Source organism: Carcharhinus amblyrhynchos, unplaced genomic scaffold (genome assembly GCF_965287045.1).
Source record: "Carcharhinus amblyrhynchos unplaced genomic scaffold, sCarAmb.v2.hapA scaffold_39, whole genome shotgun sequence".
NCBI lineage: Eukaryota > Metazoa > Chordata > Chondrichthyes > Carcharhiniformes > Carcharhinidae > Carcharhinus > Carcharhinus amblyrhynchos.
Window position 1 is genome coordinate 6,505,433 of NW_027649780.1, and position 22,854 is coordinate 6,528,286.

The window sequence follows — 22,854 nt, forward strand, 5'->3', positions numbered from 1 at the left end:
TTAGAGAACAGAACTGATCATTTTAATTGTGAGGGAGGAGGCTAGTTCATGTATCGTAATTGTCCAAACTTGACATCCCACACAATGCAATGAACAATCATGTGATGCACTTGTGTCTCAGGATTCAGTCTAAAATCGCAAAATAAGTACTGCTGTGTGTCAAAAATCATTGTGTCCCCTTCCATAAATGTGGGTATGAGACTCCTGTATGTCTGACCACATTTAAGAATGGAAGCTATGTTTTTGGTTTCACCAGCATCATTGTAAGTCACAAAGCATTTACCAATCCTGTTATTATTTATAAAATGTAACGTTTGTTCATTTGCTCTGTTATTAATTTCATCCATTAATTGCTACATGTAGATTATATGTCATAAGAACATAAGAAATAGGAGCAGGAGTAGGCCATCTAGCCCTTCGAGCCTGCCCTGCCATTCAATAAGATCATGGCTGATCTGATAGTGGATCAGTTCCACTTTCCTGCTTTCTCCCCATAACCCTTAACTCCCTTGTCTGTCAAAAACCTATCTACCCGTGACTTAAATATATTTAGCGAGGTAGCCTCCACCACTTCAACGGGCAGAGAATTCCAGAGATTCACCACCCTTTGAGTGAAGAAGTTCCTCCTCAACTCCGTTCTAAACTGCACCCTCCCCCCCTTGAGGCTGTGCCCTCTAGTCCTGCTGTCCTTTCTGAGTGGGAAGAATCTCTCTCCCTCTACCCTATCCATCCCCTTCATTATCTTATTCATCTCTATATGATCCCCCCTCATCCCTCTAAACTCCAACGAGTTTAGAAGTCATTTCAACTTCTGAGTCCTGTTTAAAACGTTTCCAATTTTCACAGGGTGGGATCTTCATCCCTTGTCTCATTATTATTCATCACTTTATTTTAGACCAAATGAGAGAGGAGCAGAATTAGGCCATTCGGCCCTTTGTTTCCAGTTTCTTCCAGCAGTGAGGACATTCTTCGCCATGTATGCCCATGACCTGGGGTCATCAGTTTGCCCAATACTAGTTAGAACAGGATACATCGACTGTTCTTGTCAGTCCATGGCTAGCAATGTTCACAGCCACAGCAGTGCATCTTATGTCTTTGTAATGACTCTCTGATTTATCCAACTGCTCTGCTCTTCAAAAGTTTTTTTTTAAAGTTTATTTATTAGTGGCTCAAGTAGGCTTAAATTAACACTGCAATGAAATGCACCATAGAAAGTATCCCTTCTGGTTGTATCACAGCTTGATTTGGCTCCTGCTTTGCCCAAGACCGCAAGGAACTACAAAAGGTTGTGAGTGTAGCCCAGTCCATCATGCAAACCAGCCTCCCATCCATTGACTCTGTCTACACTTCCTGCTGCCTCGGCAAAGCAGCCAGCATATTTAAGGACCCCACACAGCCTGGACATTCTCTCTTCCACCTTCTTCCATTGGGAAAAAGATACAAAAGTCTGAAGTTATATACCAATCAACTCAAGAACAGCTTCTTCCCTTCTGTTGACAGATTTTTGAATGGACTTACCTTGCATTAAATTGATCTTTCTCTACATCCTAGCTATGACTGTAACATTACATTGTGCATTCTCTCATTTCCTTCTCTATGAAGAGTATGTTTTGTTTGTATGGCACGCAAGAAACAATACTTTTCACCATATGTTAATACATGTGACAATAATAAATCAAATCAAGTTTTGTGAGAATACCCTTGTTGCCCCACTCCACCACCTGATCAAAAACACTGAGGGAGAATTTAGCGTGGCCAATGTACTGAACCAGTACATGTTTCAGACTGTGGGAGGGAACAGGAGCACCCCAAGGAAACCCATGCAGACACAGAACAAACAACACACAGATAATGACCTGTGCTGAGAATTGAACCTGGTGCCCTGGCATTGTGAGGCAGCAGTGCTCACCACTGTGCCACCAACTTCCCCACAGCGCTGCAAATTTTTCCCTTTCAAGTCTTTATCCTTTGGACAGAGTCTACTGAATCTGCTTCCAGGCAAATCAGAACATCTCGCTGTGTCAAAAAATAAAATCTCATCTCTCCCTCTGGCTCCTTTGCCAATTATCTTAGAGGGGCTCACTTTCTGTTAAAGAGCCTACTAACCCCTCTCACCCACTTTCCCTAAAGTGCATCAATCTCATCAGAAAAAGCCAAATGTCTTTACTGTAAAATTTTATTAAAGAAACAGAACATGGTTAAAATAAACAGAAAATGACTTGAGGATCAAAGACAACCAGAGTAAAAGGATGTTCACAATGTTCTGGACAAGAATGGTTTCTCTTTAATTTATCTGTAGCCTGTTCCCTGCCCTCTTTGTGGAACACCCTCTGCTCAGTCCACAAGCATGACCCTGACCTTCCGCTTGCCATTAGAATTCCCCACCTTGCTCTCACGCTCACATTTCTGTCCTCGGCCTGCTGCAATGTTCCGGAGAAGCCCAACACAAGCTGGACAAACAGCCCCTCATCTTCCGATGATTCACTTCACAGCCTTCTGGATTCAACATTGAGTTCAACACCTTCACATCCTGAACTCTCTTCTCCATTTTGATTTTTTTTGTTTGAGTACCAGTCTGCATCTCGTTTTCATGATATTTTGCTTCCGGTCAGAGCTGTCTTTTATTCTGCCATTAACACTTACTCTGGGCTTTGTTTCTTTACTACAACCATTATATCTCTCTTTGCTTTTGTTCCTGGTGATTTTTGTCATTTAATCTCTGTATTTATTTTAGATCTATCTGCAGTGGAAGGGAAACACTATTTACTATCCAGATAAAATAAGTGTCCTTCACCAGCTTTTGTGGATCATTTCAGTGGAAATGTGCTCTCCCAGATTCAAAGAGCATCAGCCCACTGGAAACAAAGTCGTGAGACTGGCCAGTCCAACAAAGGGAATCCTCCGACACTCCCAGTGACCAACTGTGAAAATGAACAAAATGCAATTCTGGGTGTAATTGAGAGCAGAAACAACAACAGAATCCAACCGCTGTAATCACTCGTGAACTCGGTGTGCCCACAGGCTGGATAACTGAGTGAATCCCTTCCTACACGGGGCAGCTGAATGGCCTCTTCCTGGTGTGAACTCACCAGTAACTCAACAGAGAAATAGTGAATCCCTTTCCATACAGAGCAAGTGAATGGTCTCTCCCCAGTGTGAATTTGCTGGTGTTCCCACAGGCTGGATGATGTTCTAAATCTCTTTGTGCAGTGAGAGCAGCTGAATGGTCTCTCCTCAGTGTGAACGCGCTGGTGGGACACCAGTTCACCAGAGCTTTTGAAAATCACTCCCACAATCAGAGCATTTGAAGGGTCTTGCCTGTGCCGAGTGACTTTGTGTGTCAGCAGGGCGGATGACTGAGTGGGTCCCTCCCCACGCACAGAGCAGGTAAACAATCTCTCCCAAGTGTGAACTCGCTGGTGTTTCCACAGGTGGGATGGCCTTCTAAAATTCTTTGAGCAGAGAGAGCAGCAGAACGGTCTCTCCTCAGTGTGAATGCGCTGGTGGTTCCTCAGATCCGAAGCATGTTCGAAGCTGCCCCCACAGTCAGATCATTTAAAGGGTCTCTCATTAGTGTGAGTGACTTTGTGATTCAGTAGGTTGGATAACTGACTGAATCCCTTCCCACACACAGAGCAGGTGAACGGTCTCTCCCCAGTGTGAACTCGCTGGTGTACCCGCAGGTGGGATGACCTTCTAAATCTCTTTAAGCAGTGAGAGCAGCTGAACGGTCTGTCCTCAGTGTGAATGCGCTGGTGGGACACCAGTTCTCCAGAGCATTTGAATCCCCTTCCACAGTCAGAGCATTTAAAGGGTCTCTCATTGGTGTGAGTGAGATTGTGTTTAAGCAGGTGGGCTAACTGAGTGAATCCCTTCCCACACTCGGAGCAGGTGAATGGTCTCTCCCCAGTGTGACTGCGCCGATGAATTTCCAGCACAGATGGGGATCGGAATCCCTTCCCACAGTCCCCACATTTCCATGGTTTCTTCATGGTGCGGGTGTCCTTGTGACTCTGTAGGTTAAGCAATCAGTTAAAAGTCACACAGAACACGGGTACTATCTCTCCGCTGTGAATCCTGTGATGTATTTTCAGGCTGAGTAACTGGTTAAAACTCTTACCACTCTTAGTGCATTGGAACACTCTCAATTGGGTGTGTGTGTGTCTCGGTGCTTTTCCAATCACACTGATGTTTAAAATCTTCTGGACCACACAGAACAAAGAAACATTTCCACTTCTTGATTCAAAGGCCGATATATTCAGGTCCAGATGAATTGAGTGACTCTGTCAGATGTTGATGAGGTGTTTGGTTTGAGATTTCTGTCTGTAAATCCTCACCTTCTGATATCCTGTAAAAGGAGTTTACAAAAGTCATCAGTGTCAGTACAGAATAGAAATTCAGAACAGACAATTCTAGTTTCTATGGCACATTCTTTCCTCTCTCATTCCCCAAAAGCTGTAAATCTCCATCCCACACACTCTCCTCCATTCTCGCTCTGCTGTATCTAATATTCACGCTCCCAATTCTCCTAAAGGTGCTGATTGACAAATCCATGCTCACTGCTTCCTGTCCTGGGCACAGAGAGCTGAAAATCTCCATGCAGGCTGCCAGACAGATATATGTCTATATGACTGGACTAAAAATGTGTGGATTATACAAGCTGGATTCATTTCCTTTCCCTTCAGTGGCTAAGGATGTACAGGGTGTTAGTGAGGCTTCTCCTGGAATACTGCGTACAATTTTGATCCCCTTACCTAAACAAGGATATTAGTAACATTGGAGGTAGTCCAAAGAAGATTCCTGGAATGAGATGATTGTTCTACTAAGAGAGAATAAATTGTCTGGGTCTGTATTTCTTGAAATTTTGAAGACAAAGGGGTGATTTTATTGAAACATGTAAGATCCTGAGGGGGCTTGACAGGGTACATGGTGATATATTCTCACGGATGGGAGAGTCTTGAACAAGATAAAAACTTGGTCATTTAAACCTGAGGTGCACAGAATTTTTTTTCTCATAGAAGGTGGTGAAATGCTGGAATTCTCTACCCCAAAAGGTGGAGAAAGCTGAATTATTAGAAGTATTTAAAGGAGAGGTGAATAAATATTTGATAGATCAGGGAAATAGAGGGCTATGTGGAAATGGCACAGAAGAGGAGTCGAGGCAGGAATAGATCAGCTATGATCGATTGACTGGTGGGGCAGGCTTGAAGGGCCTTGTGGCCACTCCCGCTTCTATTTCTAATGATCAGTTGCTGCAAATCAACAAAATCCCCCAGAATGAAAAAAAAGGAATGGAAAGGGGGAGAAAAGAAAGTGTTTTACTCACAGATGTTGAAGACAGAAGGAAGTTTGAGTCTGACTGAAACTCAATCTGCATTCACAGAGAGAGAGCAGCAGCAGCTTTGCTGGGCAGGAATGAACAAGCTCATTGTCCCGCTTCCGCATTCAATGGGGGGAGTTCTGATTGGTTGGAAGAGCAGAATCGTTCCGGTCCTCCAGAGTTCCCATTGGTCGATCCCCCGCAGACTGACAATGAGGGGCGGAGCCCCACGCTGGGGTGGGCGGGAGTTTGCCCTCCAGCCGCGCTGAGCTGCTGTCCAATGGGAAAGGCTGGAAGACCCGGACAGACAATGGTCAGTGCGCCGGCCCCGCCCCACACCCGCACATGCGCATTCACCCAAAATGTATACATTTGATTCACTGCCCCTCAGGAGCTCAGGTCAATGGGAAGAGTCACATTTCAATCATTATGTTGTAAATTGAGTTTGTGTCTTTATATGTCCTGTTTGTGAACACAACTCCCACTTACCTGATGAAGGAGCAGCGCTCCGAAAGTTAGTGGCTTTTGCTACCAAATAAACCTGTTAGACTTTAACCTGAGTGTTGTGAGACTTCTTACTGTGTTTACCCCAGTCCAATGACGGCAACTTCACATCAAGACTCCCTCTGGTCCTCCAGTCAGTCAGAGCGCTGGCTTTGTGTGAATGAAGATTGAGCTTCAGGCAAACTCAAACTTCCTCCTGATTCCCAACATCTGTGAGTAAAACACTTTCTTTTCTCCCCCTTTCCATTTCTTTTCTCATTCTGGGAGAAACTGGGGACTTGCAGCAACTGAAGGGAAAGGAAGTGAATCCAGGGAGGCTGCAGACTCTGGAAAGGTTGGTACAGGGTTTTGGAATACTGCGTACAGTTTTGATCCCCTTACCTAAACAAGGATATAGTATCTTTGGAGGTAGTCCAAAGGAGATTCACCAGGCTAATTCCTGGGATTAGATGGTTGTCCTATCAAGAAAGAATAAATTGTCCAGTCTGTATTTCTTGAAGTTTTGAAGACAAAGGCGTGACTTTATTGAAACATATAAGATCTCTCTCTCTTAAAGACATTGACATCCTTTGCTCCCTCAGTTTATTTGTCTGGCTAAAAAGATGGTCACTTTCCTAATGTTAACAATTAAAGGGCTACTTTCCTCAGGAGATGGCTGACATTTGAAGGGACAGTAAATTAATATAGGACACAGACATGTCTAATGTTGTTATATGGTACAGGTTAGATATGTTATTTATTGTTCTATAATAAAGTACGTTTATTGTTTTTTGTCTTGAAATATAATGCTGCAGCTATGTTATATATTTTCAGTCATAGTGTCATTACAGCACAGAAGGAGTCCATTCGATAACTTGAGTCGATACCGACTCTCTGTAGAACAATCCAGTTCCATTCCTATTCTGTACCCTGTTCTCCTGAAAGTTTATTTATTGCAAGTGACCATCCAGTTTCATTTTTAAATACAATCCGTAAACTTGTAATATGGAACTGGAGCTACATTATATATTTCCAGACATCTCTTCCCTCAGAGGGCTGTAAATCTTTTGGATTTCTCTTCCACAGGGACCAGTGCAGGCTGAGGATCATTGAATATATTTCAGGATGAGTTGGACCAATTTTTGACTGACAAGGGAGTCAAGGGTTACAGTGAACAGACAAGAAGGTGAAGAGACAGCTATGATGTGGGAGCCTTTCTTCACTCAAGGATGTGAGGAAGCTTTGGAATTCTCAGCTCTTGAGGACTATGGAGCCTCAGTCATCAAGTATTTTTAGGGCAGAGATTGATTGGCTTCTATTGAAGATATCAAGGAATATGGATTGATTGTTGGGAGAATGATGCTGAGATAGAGGAGCCAATGATCTCATTGAACAGTTTAAAATGCTCAATAGGCCAAATGGTGTGAGTGTTAAGTTGATTGGCCATGTTAACATTGCCCCTTAGTGTCCTATGATACTTAGGTTAGAGGGATTAGTGGGTAAAATATGTAGTGATATGGGGATAGGGCCTGGGTGGAACTGTGGTCGGTGCAGACTTGATGGGCTGAAGGGCCTCTTTCTGCACTGTAGGATTCTATCATCTATGATCATGTTCAATTTCGCCCTCAGTTCTCTGTGTACACGGAGTCTGCACATTCTCTCTGTGTATTTCCTCCAGGTGCTCCAGTTCCCTCCCACAGTCCAAAGATGTGAGAGTTAGGTTGATTGGCCATGGTAAATTAACACTAGTGTTTGTGGGGATTAACAGGGTAAATATGTGGGGCTGCGGGAATAGGGCCTGGGTGGGATTGTGGTTGATGTAGACTCGATGGGCCAAATGACCTTCTTCTATGTTTCTATGAAATAGAGGCACAGGAGAAAGGGCAAGAAAGAATCACAAGAATAATCCCAGAACTGTAATCACTTGTGAAAGCACTGGTGTTTCACCAAGTTTGCTGATCAAGTGAATCCCTTCCCACAGTCAGAGCAGGTGAACAGCCTCTGTCTGGTGTGAACTCACTGTGTACCTGCAGGGTGGATGACCGAGTGAATCCCTTCCCACATACACAGCAGGTGAACAGCCTCTGCCCGCTGTGAACTCACTGTGTACCTGCAGGATGGATGACTGAGTGAATCCCTTCCCACATACACAGCAGGTGAATAGCCTCTCTCCAGTGTGAATGCACTGGTGGATCGTCAGTCCCCGAGAGCTTTTAAAGCTGCTCCCACAGTTGTAGAGTTTAAAGAATCTGTCCAGGGTGTGAGTGATGTTCTGTCTGGATAACCGAGTAAATCCTTTCACACTCACCAAGCTGGTAAATGGTCTGTCCCCGATGTGAACTCACTGGTGTTCCTGCAGGTTGGATGAGCTTTTAAATCTCTTTGTGCACTGAGAATGTGCTGGTGGGACACCAGTTAGCCAGAGCTTTTGAAGCCCTGCCCACATACAGAGCAGCTGAACTGTCTCTCCCCTGTGTAAAGGCACTGGTTGATCATCAGTTGCTGAGAGGTTTTGAGTCCGGCCTCTCAGTCAGAGTATTTAAAGGATCTCTCCTTGTTGTGAGTAATATTGTGTCTCAGCAGGCTGGACGACTGAGTGAATCCCTTTCCACACACAGAGCAGGGGAATGGTTTCTCCCCAGTGTGAACTCGCTGGTGTATCCGCAGTGTGGAAGAACTTTTAAATCTCTTTGTGCAGTGAGAGCAGCTGAACGGTCTCTCCTCTGTGTGAACTCGCTGGTGAACCAACAGTTCATCAGAGCTTTCAAAACCAGTCCCACAGTCAGTGCATTGAAAGGGTGTCTCCTGGGTGTGAGTGCTTTTGTGTTTCAGCAGGTTGGACAACTGAGTGAATCCCTTCCCACACACAGGGCAGGGGAATGGTTTCTCCCCAGTGTGAACTCGCTGGTGTTTCCGCAGATTGGATGAACTTTTAAATCTCTTTGCGCAATGAGAGCAGCTGAAGGGTCTCTCCTCAGTGTGAACTCGCTGGTGAATCATCAGATCCGCAGCACTTTTGAAGCCACGCCCACAGTCAGAGCATTTAAAAGGTCTCTCATTGCTGTGAGTGACTTTGTGTGTTGTCAGACCAGATGACTGAGTGAATCCCTTCCCACACACAGAGCAGGTGAATGGTCTCTTCCCAGTGTGAACTCGCTGGTGTACCCGCAGATTGGATGAGGTTTTGAACGTCTTTGTGCAGTCAGAGCAGCTGAAGGGTCTCTCCTCAGTGTGAACGCGCTGGTGGATGTTCAAATCTGCAGCACTTTTGAAGCTGCTCCCACAATCAGAGCATTTAAAGGGTCTCTCATTGCTGTGAGTGACTTTGTGATTCTGTAGGTGGGATGACTGAGTGAATCCCTTCCCACACACAGAGCAGGTGAACGGTCTCTCCCCAGTGTGAACTCGCTGGTGTGTCCGCAGGTGGGTTGACCGATTGAATCCCTTCCCACACACAGAGCAGGTGAACAGTCCCTCTGCAGTGTGAAAGCGTTTGTGGGACACCAGTTCACCAGAGCTTTTGAAGCCACTCCCACAGTCAGAGCATTTAAAGTGTCTCTCCTGGCTGTGAGTGACTTTGTGTTTTAGCAAGCTGGATAATTGAGTGAATCCCTTCCCACACACAGAGCAGGTGAACGGTCTTTCCCCAGTGTGAACTCGCTGGTGTTGCCGCAGGTTAGATGATGTTCTAAATGTCTTTGTGCAGTGAGAGCAGCTGAATGGTCTCTCCTCAGTGTGAATGCGCTCGTGGTCTCTCAGATCCGCAGCACGTTTGAAGCCGCTTCCACAGTCAGAGCATTTAAAGGGTCTCTCATTGCTGTGAGTGACTTTGTGTCTGAGCAGGTGGGATAACTGAATATATCCCTTCCCACACAAAGAGCAGGTGAATGGTCTCTCCCCGGTGTGACTGCGTCGATGGATTTCCAGGTCACAGGGGGCTCTGTATCTCTTTCCACAGTCCCCACATTTCCATGGTTTCTCCACAGTGCCGGTGTCCTTGTGACTCTCCAGGTTAAACAATCAGTTAAATCTGACACAGAACACGGGTACAGTCTTTCCCCACTGTGAATGCTGCAATGTATTTTCAGGCTGTGTAACTGGTTGACGTTCTTTCCACACTCAGTGCAGTGAAACACTCTCACTCGGGTGTAGTTGTGCCTTGGTGCTTTTCCAGTCACATTGACATTAAAGGGCTGTTGACGCAGACAGAACAGAGAAACATTTCTCCTTCCAGATTCATAGGTCTATAATATTCAGGTCCCGATGAATTGAGTGAGGGTGTCAGATGCCGATATGACGTTTGTTTCAAGATTTTGGTCTGTCAATCCTCACCTTCTCATATTCTGTAAATGAGTTTGAAAAATTCATCAGTGTCAGTGCAGGATAGAAATTCAGAAAAGACAATTCTAGTTTTTATGGAATATGTTTTTCTCTCACTTTCCCCAAAAGCTGTAAGTCCCCATCCCACACATTCTCCCTCTATCCTCACTCTGCTGTACCTAATATTCACCCTCCCAATACTCCTGAAGGTGCTGATTGAGGCTGATTAGCAGATCCATGCTCACTGCTTCCTGTCCTGGACACAGAGAGCTGAAAATCTCCATGCAGGCTGCCAGACAGATATATGTCTGTATGACTGGACTGACAATGTGTGGAATGTACAAACTGGGTTCACTTCCTTTCCCTTCCGTTGCTGCGAGTTACCAATTTCCCCCAGCTTGAGAAAAGAAAGTGTTTTACTCACAGATACTGGCCTCTTTAAGGACAGGAGGGAGTTTGAGTCTGTCTAAAGCTCAATCTTCATTCACACAAAGCCCGTGATCTGATTGGCTGGAGGACCAGAGTCCTTCCGGTCATCCAAATCTTCCCATTGGTCCCATTACCCTCAGCATGAAGGTCAGGGGGTGGGATCTCCGCCGCGCGAACCCGGGAGCCCCGCCCCCACCCATTGTTTCCCCTGCCCCTCCCCCAGCCCCTCCTCGAGCCAAGGTTTCCAGACAAGCGGCGGCGGCTCCGGCCAGAGCGAGAAGCCGCTCGGTGGTCTCCCCCTCCCTCCGGCCCGGGACTGCGCATGTCCAAGGGAGAGAGGAAGCTGCGCATGTGCCGGGCGATGCCCACCCACTGACCTTCGTGCTGCGGTGTTAACCAATGGGAACTCTGGAGGACCGCAAGGTCTCAGGTCCTCCAGCCAATCAGAGCTCCCCATTGTCTGAATGCGGAAGTTCATTCCTGCCCAGCAAAGCTGCTGCTCTCTCTCTCTGAATGAAGATTGAGCTTTAGACAGACTCAGACTTCCTCCTGTCTGCAACATCTGTGAGTAAAACACTTTCTTTTCTCCCCCTTCCCATTTCTTCTCTCATTTTAGACTTGAATTTTTAACTTGCAGGTCACCACTCGCTGCCAAAATAAAAATCCTCCTTGCATTCTTCATGTATCTATGTATTACACACATTAGTCTACTCATTTATGTCTAAATGTAAAACTTTCTGGGGAAATTGTTGTCTTGCAGGAACTGATGACAACAAATAGAAGCAGGAGTGACCACCAGGCCCATCAAGCCTGTCCAGCTATTCAATCCGATCATGGCTGATCTATTCCATCCTAACTCCTTTTCTGTGCCATTTCCCCATAGCCTTCTATTCCCCGATCTATCAAATATTTATCCACCTCCACTTTAAATACTTCTAATGATCCAGCCTCCACCACCGTTTGGGGCAGAGAATTCCAGATATTCCCCATCCTTTGCGAGAAAAAAATTCTGTGCAACTCAAGTTTAAATGACCGACCCTTTATCTTGTTGCTTGTTCATAACTCTTCCACTGGTGAAAATATCTCACCATCCACCCTGTCAAGCCCCCTCAGGATCTTATATGCTTCAATAAAGTCATGCCTTTGTCTTCAAAACTTCAATGAATACAGACCTAGACAATTTATTCTCTCTTGGCAGGACCGCCCTCTAATCCCAGGAATTAACCTGGTGCATCTGCTTTGGACTACCTCCAATGTTACTATATCCTTGTTTAGGTAAGGGGATCAATAATGTACACAGTATTCCAGGTGAGGCCTCACCAACACCCTGTACAATTGCAACAAAACATCCCTGTTTTTAAAGTTCACCCCTTTGCAATAAAGTCCAAAATGCCATTTTCCTTTTTGGCTATTGTGGGACCTGTCTGCTAGCCTTTTGTGATTCATGTGCAAGATCCCTCTGTACTTCATTCAATTACATAAGAACATAAGAAATAGGAGCAGGAGTAGGCCATCTAGCCCTTCGAGCCTGCCCCGCCATTCAATAAGATCATGGCTGATCTGTCGTGGCTCAGTTCCACATTCCTGCCCTCTCCGCATAACCCTTAATCCCCTCTCTTATCAAAAACCCATCAACCCGCGTCTTAAAAATATTTAGCGAGGTAGCCTCCACCACTTCAACGGGCAGAGAATTCCAGAGATTCACCACCCTTTGAGTGAAGAAGTTCTTCCTCAACTCCGTTCTAAACCGCCCCCCCTTTATCTTGAGGCTGTGCCCCCTAGTCCTACTGTCCTTTCTGAGCGGGAAGAGTCTCTCCACCTCTATCCTATCCATCCCATTCATCATCTTATATGTCTCAATGAGATCTCCCCTCATTACAAGTCCAGTCTATTCAGCCTCTCCTCATAGCTCAACCCCCTCAACTCCAGCATCAACCTAGAAACCTCCTCTGCACTCCCTCCAAGGCCAAAATATCCTTGCGTAAGTACGGCGCCCAATTGCGGCCTTTCTCCATAGAGATAATCTCCCTTTTGATTCCTCCTACTGAAATACATGACCCTACACTTTCGCACGTTAAACTCCATTTGCCAGGTTTTCACAGTCACTCCATCCATCTATATCCCATTGCAGAATCAAAAACTCCTCATCAGAACATGTCTGTCCACCTATCTTCAAATCATTTAGAAACTTTACATTCTGTTCCTTCCTTCAGATCACTAATTGAATAATGAACAATTGCAGGCCAAGAACTGATCCCTGTGGTACTTGACTAGTTACATCTTTACACTCTGAAAATGACCCATTTATTCCAATTTTCTGTTTTCTATGTGATGGCCAGTTTTCAATCCATGTTTACACACTTCCTGCAATTCCATGGGCTTTTACTTTATGTCCCAGTCTCTTATGCAGTACCTTGTCAAATGCCTTTTGGAAATCATAGCATCCCTAGAGTGCAGGACGCCATTTGGCTCATCGAGTCTGCACTGACTCTCGAACAGAGCATCTTTCCCAGGCCCTCTCCCCATAACCCCACATCTTTACCATACTAATCCTCCTACTCTATATCTATTGGGACTGTCGCGATTAACGGAATTTCACAGTAACTTCATTGCAACGTTAATGTAAACCTTACTTGTGACTAATGAATAAACTTTAAAAAAAGGAAATGTCTATTCCGAATTTCTATCCTGTACTGAGAGTGATGACTTTTATATTCTGCTTTTGCAGGATAACAGAAGGTGAGGATTTACAGACAGAAATCTCAAACCAAACGTCACATCAAAATCTGATTGATCAGGACCAGAATATCATTGGCCTTTAAATCTAGAAGGAAAATATTTTTCTATTCTGTCTGCTTCAGAACTTTTTAAACATAAATGTGACTGTAAAAGCACGAAGACAAAGACACACCCGAGTGAGAGTGTTCCAGTGCACTGTGTGTGGAAAGAGCTTTTACCAGTTCCACAGCCTGAAAATACATCGCAGCATTCACAGTGGGGAGAGACTGTACCTGTGTCCTGTATGAGATTTAACTGATTGTTTATCCTGGAGAGTCACAAGGACATCTGCACCATGGAGAAACCGTGGAAATGTGGGGACTGTGGGAGAGGATTCAGTTTTCCATCTCAGCTGGAAATTCATCGGCGCAGTCACTCTGGGGAGAGGCCGTTTACCTGCTCTGTGTGTGGGAAGGGATACATTCAGATAATTGATTTTCAGAGACATCAGCGAATTCACACTGGGGAGAGATCATTCACTTGCTCTGACTGTGGGAAAGGATTCACTCAGTTATCCAGTCTGCGGAGACACCAGCGAGTTCACACTGGGGAGAGACCATTCGTCTGTTCTGTGTGTGGGAAGGGATTCACTCAGTTATTTCATTTGCAGAACCACCAGCGAGTTCATACAGGGGAGAAACCATTCACTTGCTCTGTGTGTGGGAAAGGATTCAGTGTGTCATCAAGCCTGCACAGACACCAGCAAGTTCACACTGGGGAGAGGCCGTTCTCCTGCTGTGTGTGTGGGAAAGGATTCAGTGTGCCATCTGCCCTGCGGAGACACCAGTGGGTTCACACTGGGGAGAGACCGTTCACCTGCACCGTGTGTGGGAAAGGATTCACTCACTCATCCCAACTGCAGAAACACCAGCAAGCTCACAAGTCATAGAATCATACAGTACAGCAGAGGCCTTTCAGCCTATCGAGTCTGCACTGACAAAACTATACTAAATTTGCACTAATCCATTTTCCAGCATTTGACTGATGGCATTTGAACTGTCAAAATATGGTTTGAGTGAGGGACTGGGCTTTGTTCATGACCTGAGTGTGTCTGTGCACACACTCAGAGGTTGGTCTAGGGGATTTTCACAGTAACTTCATTGCAGCATTAATGCAAGCCTACTTGTGAAACCAATAAATAAGCTTCAACTTATCTACAAACTATCATTGAAGCATCCACTGAGGCATGTGAGAGAATGGGCCTCGGACTAAACATCTGGGAAACAAAGGTTCTCTCCCAGCCCATTCCTGCTCCCTCCTCCCCAACCCATCAAGATCCACAGTGAGTCCCTGGACAATGTGGATCATTTCCCACACCTCGGGGGCCTCCTTTCGGCATAGGACATTGGCGATGAAATCCAGCATCGACTCCAATGCACCAGGGCAGGCTTCAGACACCTGAGGAAGAGTGTTTGAAGCCCAAGACCTCAAATCCAGCACCAAGCTCGTGGTCTGCAGAGCAGCTGTGGTCCCCGCCTTTCTGTATCCATCAGAAACATGGACAGTGAACAGCAAACACCTCAAATCCCTGGAGAGATGTCACCAACGTTGCCTCTGCAAAATCCTGCAAATCTCTTTTGACACCAACCAAATAAACAAACTCAAATTAACTTAGGGGCAAATGCACTGGCAGGATAGGCATACCAATGTCAGTGTCCTGTCCCAGGCCAAGACCCCCAGTTGTGAGGCACTGGTCACATTTGACGAGCTGCGATAGGTGGGCCAACTTGTCCGTAAACTGCATACAAGACTCCTGAAACAAGTGCTATATTCCAAGCTCCGCAATGGGAAGCTGCAGAAAGTTGCTGATAGGTTTGAGAAATTTTAAACCATGTGTCATTTCAGACAGTAACAGAACTACCAGCAGAGTTAAATGACTCAGAAGCTAACATGGGAACAGTCCACACACGTGAATTCAGGAAGAGATTTAAACAAGTAATTCTGATTTAGTTTTTTGGATCTCTAAATTACAAGTAAATCAGAATTACTTGTTTAAATCTTTGAATTTCACAGAATTCTGATTTAAACCTGAATTACCCAATTTTAAAATGTATGTTAGCTGTATTTTTAAAAACAATTGTAAATTTAGCCAAAGGCAGGCTGCTGTAAGGCATGATGGTACCGAGACACTTAAATCAGGCTTCAGAACAACAAAGCCACAAAATGTGCCAATGTTTATCAGCTAAGTTTCTAATAGAAAGATTTTCAAGGCATCTTCATGAATAGGATTGATTCACACTGTCCAGATAAGACAGTGCCTTCTCAGGCGTGAGAACTTGCATTTGTCTGTTTGGCCAGTGGCAGAGTAAGAACTGGTGGAAACTTTAACTTTGACCTTTGCAGCTAAGCATCTGGGGTTGCTAAGCAATAGGGGAAGTGGAGTCAGCAATAGGGGGAAGAAGCATTCGGATTCTATGGACAGATTAAATTCCATTGTGTCAAAGGGTAAAATGCAATTGGCTAAATTACATATGTAATTCATGATGTTTTTGTACAGAAAATGATTGGTTCACACCTCATGAAAGGCAGGAGAATTTGACATGAAGAATGTATAATTGATCTATCCTAAGCATTTTACGCCAGAGTTATTGCAGAGATCAGGATGCTTCTCTTCCAGAGAGGTATTACACTGTCCAATAATATTTCCCTTCAATCATTGGTCAAATAAAAGATAAGACTTTAAACTGGGACACAGGTTTTCGTGAGTCTTTGTGTTGTCTGAAGGTTTTGGCAATACCTGGTCTCCAGTGGTAATGTACCCAGTGTGTTGGGGGCAATGAACTCAGAAGAATCAATCAACACTCAGGCCCGATTCAATCGACAAACAGTTTATTGAGTTACCATTACCACCTGTAAAATTTTTGTTCTTTATCTGGGGTTGAGGTGACAACGACAGAATTCTCAGTTATTCCAAATTCCTCCAGGCTACATGTAAAATTTCCAGATTTAACTGGTTCGAATAAATCCACAATTATAAACTAAAATAGACACGAGTTTCCGAGTGATTTAAAAACAAATCAATTGACTGCTGAAAGGGTTAACTTTTCTACAGAGCCTAAAGGGGTGGGGAGTGAGCAGAAAAAACTTGGCACTCAATTATGGCATTTTACATAATTTCAAAAAAAACTTTCTAACAACAAAACAAACTTGATTTTAAACTTCATCTTTTCATTTTTTTGTTACATTCCTCAACCTAATTATTGTAATTTGATCAGTTATCGTTAGGGATGGTAACTTCTGTGCTTTATAAACTGATTCACTCATTTTGTTAATTCTACATGGGCTCGGAGAATCAGAAGCCAGACTTCTTCATTCTTACCCTTTTTTCCCTCTCCCACCACTCCCTCTGTTTTGGGGGAGGGCCGTGGGGATTCCAAATCTCATTTTATCATAAAAGTGAAATACTGCGGATGCTGGAAAATCTCAGCAGGTCTGACAGCATCTGTGGAGAGAGAATAGAGTCAATGTCTCGAGTCTGGATGACCCTTTATCAGAGCTCTTATGAAGTGTCATCCAGACACGAAATGGCTCTATTCTCGAACTGTTTTATCACTAGGTTTTGTGTTCTTAGTTTCCAAATGGCAGGTAAGAGACCTGTCCGGTACCCACTCGATTTTTCACTGGCCATGATGGGGTAAGATAATAACCATTACGATCTACTCTCAGAGGATCCACTTTTCAGTCCAGTGCTACTTGGAGTATACCGTCACTTCACTGACTATCGGGTCACAAATCAGTCACCGTTTTTATCACAAATTTAAGATAAATTAATTTAAACAATGCCTGAGAATGCTTCTTAATTTCTTAACCAACTACCTACCACTGTTTGTTGATTGGTCAGACCCCCATTTTACAGATTCGGGTATCTCAGGCGCTGAACACCAGCCGGTCCTGGGATAAGTTCAATTCCAACTCATTCCGGGTAAATATTCTCACCAGGTCCTCTGTTGGGGCCCTGCTAAGCAGCTTTAATGGTCCGTAATTGCAGCAACTGAGCTGTCACAGGAATGTGGTCAAGACAGTCCAGTCCCATAATGCCTCACATTCAATCTGCAGTCCTTCAATTATAACAGAATATGTGGCTGTATGTAGCTGCCTCGGCCATGGTCAACCCCAACACTGCCTTCTTGAACTGCTACAATGCCTGTAAATACACCCACAGTGCTGTTCGGGAGTGATTTCCAGCTACACATTCCAGACTTTCACTAACTGTTGGTGGATACCAGATTGATATATTCCATTCAACCACACCCAAGGTCAGTTATCCCAATTTCATTATTGTCCAGGACAATATATTCACAATATCTTTACAACAGAAATTAAACATTCCCATTTGATTTTAGATATTAACATATTCTGTTAGTTTGTTCTTTATTGTCAATGTCAGGCTGGGGTTGTTCCTCTTGGAGCAAAGGAGGTTGAGGGGAGATTTGATAGAGGTGGACAAGATTCTGACAGATTTAGATAAGGTGGACAAAGAAAAACTGCTCCTATTCGCTGATGGGACAAGGACGAGGGGGACACAGATTTAAGGTTTTGGGTCAGAGATGCAGGGGGTGGAATGTGAGGAAGAATATTTTGCTGCAGCGAATGGTATTGACTTGGAACCCGCTCCCTACGAGGGTGGAGGAAGTGGAAACAATCAATTACAAAGGAAATCGGAAGGGCATCTGGGGGGGTTTCAAACAGAAATGCTGACTAAATATCTCTGACCTTCCTAACACCCTGTCACTCTGTGATTCTTGTTAAATATCGCAACAAAGCTCAAAGAGCATCAGCCCACTGGAGGCAAAGCCATGAAACCAGCCAGTCCAGCAGAAAGAAACCCTCCCCATTGACCAACTGTGAGAATGAACAAAATGCAGTCCTGGATGTAACTGAGAGCCGAAATAGTAACAGCAGAATCCAACCCTGAATATCACTCGTGAACTTGTTGGTGTCTCAGCAGCTGGGATGAAATTCTGAACCCTTTCTATACATTGAGCTGGTGAATGGTTTCTCCCCCGTGTGAACACACTGGTGTCTCCACAGGCTGGTTGAATCACTGAATCCCTTCCCATATGCAGAGCAGCTGAATGGTTTCTCCTCAGTGTGACCACGCTGATGTCTCAGCAAGTGGGATAGTCGAGTGAATCCCTTCCCATACTGAGATCAGGATAATGGCCTCTCCCCAGTGTGAACTCGCTTGTGTTTCTGTAAAGTCGATAACACAGTGAATCCCTTCCCACACTGAGAGCAGGTGAACGGCCTCTCCCCAGTGTGAATTCGCTGGTGTGTCCGCAGATTGGATAACTGGTTGAATCCCTTCCCACACTGAGAACAGGTGAATGGCTTCTCCCCAGTGTGAACTCGCTGGTGTCTCCGCAGTCTGGATGAGTCAGTGAATCCCTTCCCACACTGAGAGCAGGTGAATGGCCTCTCCCCAGTGTGAACTCGCTGATGTGTCCGCAGGTTGGATGGCTGAGTGAATCCCTTCCCACAGTGAGAGCAGGTGAATGGCCTCTCCCCAGTGTGAATTCGCTGGTGTGTCAGCAGAATGGATAACTGGTTGAATCCCTTCCCACACTGAGAGCAGATGAATGGCCTCTCCCCAGTGTGAACTCGCTGGTGTGTCAGCAGGTTGGATGACTGAGTGAATCCCTTCCCACACTGAGAGCAGGTGAAAGGTTTCTCTCCAGTGTGAATTCGCTGGTGTGACTGCAGGTGGCGGAACCGAATGAATCCCTCCCCACACTGAGAGCAGATGAACGGCCCCTCTCCAGTGTGGCTACGCCGATGAGCTTCCAGCAGAGATGGGAATCTGTATCTCTTTCCACAGTCCACACATTTCCATGGTTTCTCCATGGTGCAGGTATCCTTGCCTCTCCCTTGGGTGGACAATTAGTTGAAGACTCGTCCACTCACGTGTACAGTCTCTCCCCACTGTGAATGGTGTGATATTTATTCAGGCTGTGTAACTGGTTAAAGCTCTTCAGTCAGTGCTCTGGAACACTCTCACTTAAATGGAGAGAAAGCTCAGATGAGGAAGGATTTCTTCACTCAAGGATGTGGTGAAGTTTTGGATCCCTTTTTCACAAATTGCATCCGTTTTTTGCAAATCCTTCCATGACATTATTGTTTCCTATTTCCAGTCACACCAGTGTTTGGATCTTTTTCTACAGACACACTTACATTCAGGTTCTGTCAGGTTTTGATCTGCTGTCTGGTTTGAGTTTCCCTTCGAAGTTTGTCGTCAAATTTCCTGAAAAAAAATCATCACCTTCAGTCAAGAATAGATATTAAGCGAGAAACGTTTCTCTTGGGTTGGGTTTTCTGTGTGTAAATCCTCCCCTCTAACTCCCTGTAAAAGGAGTTTCCAAAGTCCATCACTGTCAGTCCAGGATAGAAATTCACAACATTCTCTCCTCCTGCTGACAGGGGGCACCGCGCATGCGCCCTGCTGCTCATCGCCCCGGTAAAGATGGCTGCCGTTAACTCGGGGCCTCCAACTCAGGCATCTGTGGTCGAGGCCCCAAATGTTACGAACGCGGCACCGAGCACTTATTATTCGGGTTTTCCTGAATCCATTGGGTGCTTATAAAGCCTCCCCACCCACCCCGCCGCCTCCATTACCCTCCAGAATAAGCCGTTTCCCTGGAAACCCGGAGCCGACAAAACTACACCACTGCAGCAGCAACACCCACTGCGCATGCACTTTAGATCTACAGTACGCATGCGCAAAGTCTGTTGCGAGGCTGGATCATATTCTGAATCACTGTGAATGCTGGGTAAGATAGCCACCATTGAAGTATGTTACTGTATAATCAACATCCTGATCAATCTTTTATATTTCCTCTCCAATGCCTCCACATCCTTCTGGTAGTGTGGCAACCAGAATTGAACACTATATTCCAAGTGCGGCCTAAGTTGGGATCTTCCTCTGTTCTGTCCACTCGATGACTTTCTTCTGTGAATATCTAGCTGGAGAATTGGACCCTGGTGTGTTTCTTTGTTCATCTTGTTGACGCTAAATATTGAATCTTGTGGTTTCAGACACCAGATAATCAAACTCCCAACAACAGTTTATATTTTACTGACTGTATTAATAGCACTGCAATACTGCAGAGTATAGTTACCCCATCCAGAGAAAGGGAGAATGTTGGGGTAGAGATTATTTCCGAGCTGAATGTGAAAATGGATTCATTCAGTCTTTCCATTTACTGATCGAGAGCACAATTACACCAGAGAAAGACCACTCAAGCAATTAACGTTTGCAAAGGGATTTCCTGAGTGGTTAGTACTAACTTTAAAAGTTCAAAGCATTTGATCCAATTTCAACATTCTTATTGGCGAGGGCAATTTAACTGTTCTATCCAGGAGTACACAAATCATTTTCTATTTAACAAAACCAATGTGAATGGCGGGGCGATTACCCAATATTCTCTGCGAATGAGAATATGCCCTATCCACATTACAGCGCCGCCTTGCGCAAGCGCGGTACTTGGCTCTGACTAGGGCATGCGCATTCCGGGCTGTGACTGGAGCTGCGAGGAGCCGGAGAGAAACAATGGAGTGAGGTTCAGTAATGGAGCCGCTGGGTGACCGGGGAGGGATAGAAGCAGCGGAGTGGGCTGGGAGGCTTCATAAACATCTTGTGGATGCCTCAATCCAGATAATATGTTTGCGGTACCATTTCAATCGGCACCGAATAGAGTCGGAGCTGAGCGGCTCCAGGCCCGGGTTACCGGCCGCCATCTTTATAGGAACAATGTACGACAGGGCGCATGCGCTGTGAGTCTGGACCAGTTGCCAACTCTCCCGGATTGGACTGGCGTCTCCAGGAATTTTTTTATTTGTCCATGGGATGTGGGAGTCGCTGGCTGAGCCAGCATTTATTGTCCATCCCTAAATGTCCTTCAACTGAGTGGTTTGCTAGGCCATCTCAGAGGGCATTTTAAGAGTCAACCACATTGCTCTTGATATACAGTTAGACCAGACTGGATAAGGATGGCAGATATTTTTCCTAATTCATTCACACTGTGGGTGTCACTGGCTGGGACAGCATTCATCACCCATTCCTACTTGCTCTTGAACTGAGTTTCAGAGGACATTTTAAGACTCAACCACATTGCTGTGGATCTGGAGTCACACATAGATTAGACCAGGTAAGGAGAGCAGATTTCCCTCCCTCAAAGACATTAGTGAACGAGATGGGACGTTTCATGGTCATCAGTAGGCTTTTAGTTCCAGATTTTAATTATATTCAAAATTTACCATACCATTCACCATAGGATCATAGAATGCCTACAGCGCAGAATTTTCCCCATCAAGTATGCACTGACTCTCCAACAAAGCAGCTTCCCTGACCCACTTCCCAGCCCTATCCCTGTAACCATGTGCATTTAGCATGGGTAATCCACCTAACCTACACATCTTTGGACTGTGGGATTCAAACCTGAATTTCTGGAAAATTGTCTGGACATTAAAATATATACTTTTTTGTAATTGTTCTTTGAATATTTCTTTTCACTGGCTATTAAAATATTGACAACAGATGAAGGTTGTTTGGTTGACCGTCAGTCATTATCCTGTAAAGTGATGAGTCTTTTTGCTTTTCAATTGGCCTAGGAAAGCAGTATGGGACTGGTGTGTTGACTGATTAGTGGTTGAGGATGGGGGCAATGTAAAAGATGTGATAAAACATCCAGGAACTCATTGAATCACAGTTTGTGATTATAGAGGAGAGAATGTTGTGAATTTCTATCCTGGACTGACAGTGATGGTTTCTGTAAATTTACAGAGTGCTGGAAGTGGAGAATTGACAGACAGGAAACACAAATCAAACATCACATCGTGATCTGACTGAGTCATTCAACACAACAGGACCTGAATGTCAGCAGAGTCTGAATGTGGAATGTTACAGGTTTGTTCATTCTGTCAGAGAGAAGATTTCAGGTCTTACTGTAACTGGAAAAGCCCTGAGATTCACAAATCCTGGTGAGGAAGCACCTCTGCTCAGGATGGTAGAGGTTTGGAACTCTCTTCTACAAAAGGCAGTTGATGCGAAATTAGTTACAACCTTTAAATCTTGAGATGGATAATTTTTTTGTCAAACCCTCTTCAATCCTCCTCCAAATCTCTCTCAGGTCCATACCCCCCTCACTGCCCAAAGCCTCTTCAGCACCGTCCAAATCCCTCTCAGCACACAATCTCTCAAAGTGCCCTCCTACTGAATATCCCTGTCAGTTCTCTCCCACCCTTCCCGGCAAACCCCACTCCCTCCCTGTGAACAGCCCCTAGACAGACTGACAGACACCCCACTCTTCCCCCCCAATCAATCCCCCTCCACTCCCCCTGTAAACAGCTCCTGGTCGAGTTGGATGTGGAAACTCTGCTCAAATGATGAATTCCCTGACACTGTTATAACATGATGTAGAGATGCCGGCGTTGGACTGGGGTAAACACAGTAAGAAGTCTCACAACACCAGGTTAAAGTCCAACCAGTTTATTTGATAGCAATGCCACAAGCTTTCGGAAACGGTGTT

The 22,854-nt window shown here is 45.0% G+C and overlaps 3 protein-coding genes and 1 pseudogene across 3 annotated transcripts in view; 2 read left to right on the forward strand and 2 right to left on the reverse strand.

Annotated features, from left to right (window-relative positions):
- Positions 1–22,854, forward strand: part of LOC145363570 (uncharacterized) — a 54,303-nt gene that overhangs the window by 3,667 nt on the left and 27,782 nt on the right. The window contains exon 3 of the mRNA XM_080218754.1: positions 13,773–14,053. Coding sequence (XP_080074880.1) covers positions 13,773–14,053 — 281 coding nt within the window. The remainder of the gene's footprint in view (positions 1–13,772; positions 14,054–22,854) is intronic.
- Positions 4,002–11,030, reverse strand: LOC145363483 (uncharacterized). The gene is made up of 3 exons (XM_080218682.1): positions 10,930–11,030; positions 8,112–9,806; positions 4,002–4,348 (listed from the first exon to the last, which is right to left on the reverse strand). Exons 1-2 carry the CDS (start codon positions 11,028–11,030, stop codon positions 8,330–8,332), a joined length of 1,578 nt encoding a protein of 525 aa, XP_080074808.1. The 3' UTR covers positions 4,002–4,348; positions 8,112–8,329.
- LOC145363690 (uncharacterized) lies at positions 17,687–19,302 on the reverse strand (annotated as a pseudogene).
- LOC145363664 (uncharacterized) overlaps positions 20,847–22,854 on the forward strand; it is a 106,206-nt gene continuing 104,198 nt past the window's right edge. Inside the window, exon 1 of the mRNA XM_080218872.1 lies at positions 20,847–20,881. The gene's annotated coding sequence lies outside the window, so the exon portion shown is untranslated. The remainder of the gene's footprint in view (positions 20,882–22,854) is intronic.

Excerpts from the sequence above, each read along its gene's own strand:
- LOC145363483 (XM_080218682.1), bottom strand. The coding sequence starts at position 11,030 with ATGAACTTCCGCATTCAGACAATGGGGAGCTCTGATTGGCTGGAGGAC. Across the intron at positions 9,807-10,929 it reads GTTAACACCGCAGCACGAAG|TCACAAGGACACCGGCACTG; the intron begins GTCAGTGGGTGG and ends TAACCTGGAGAG.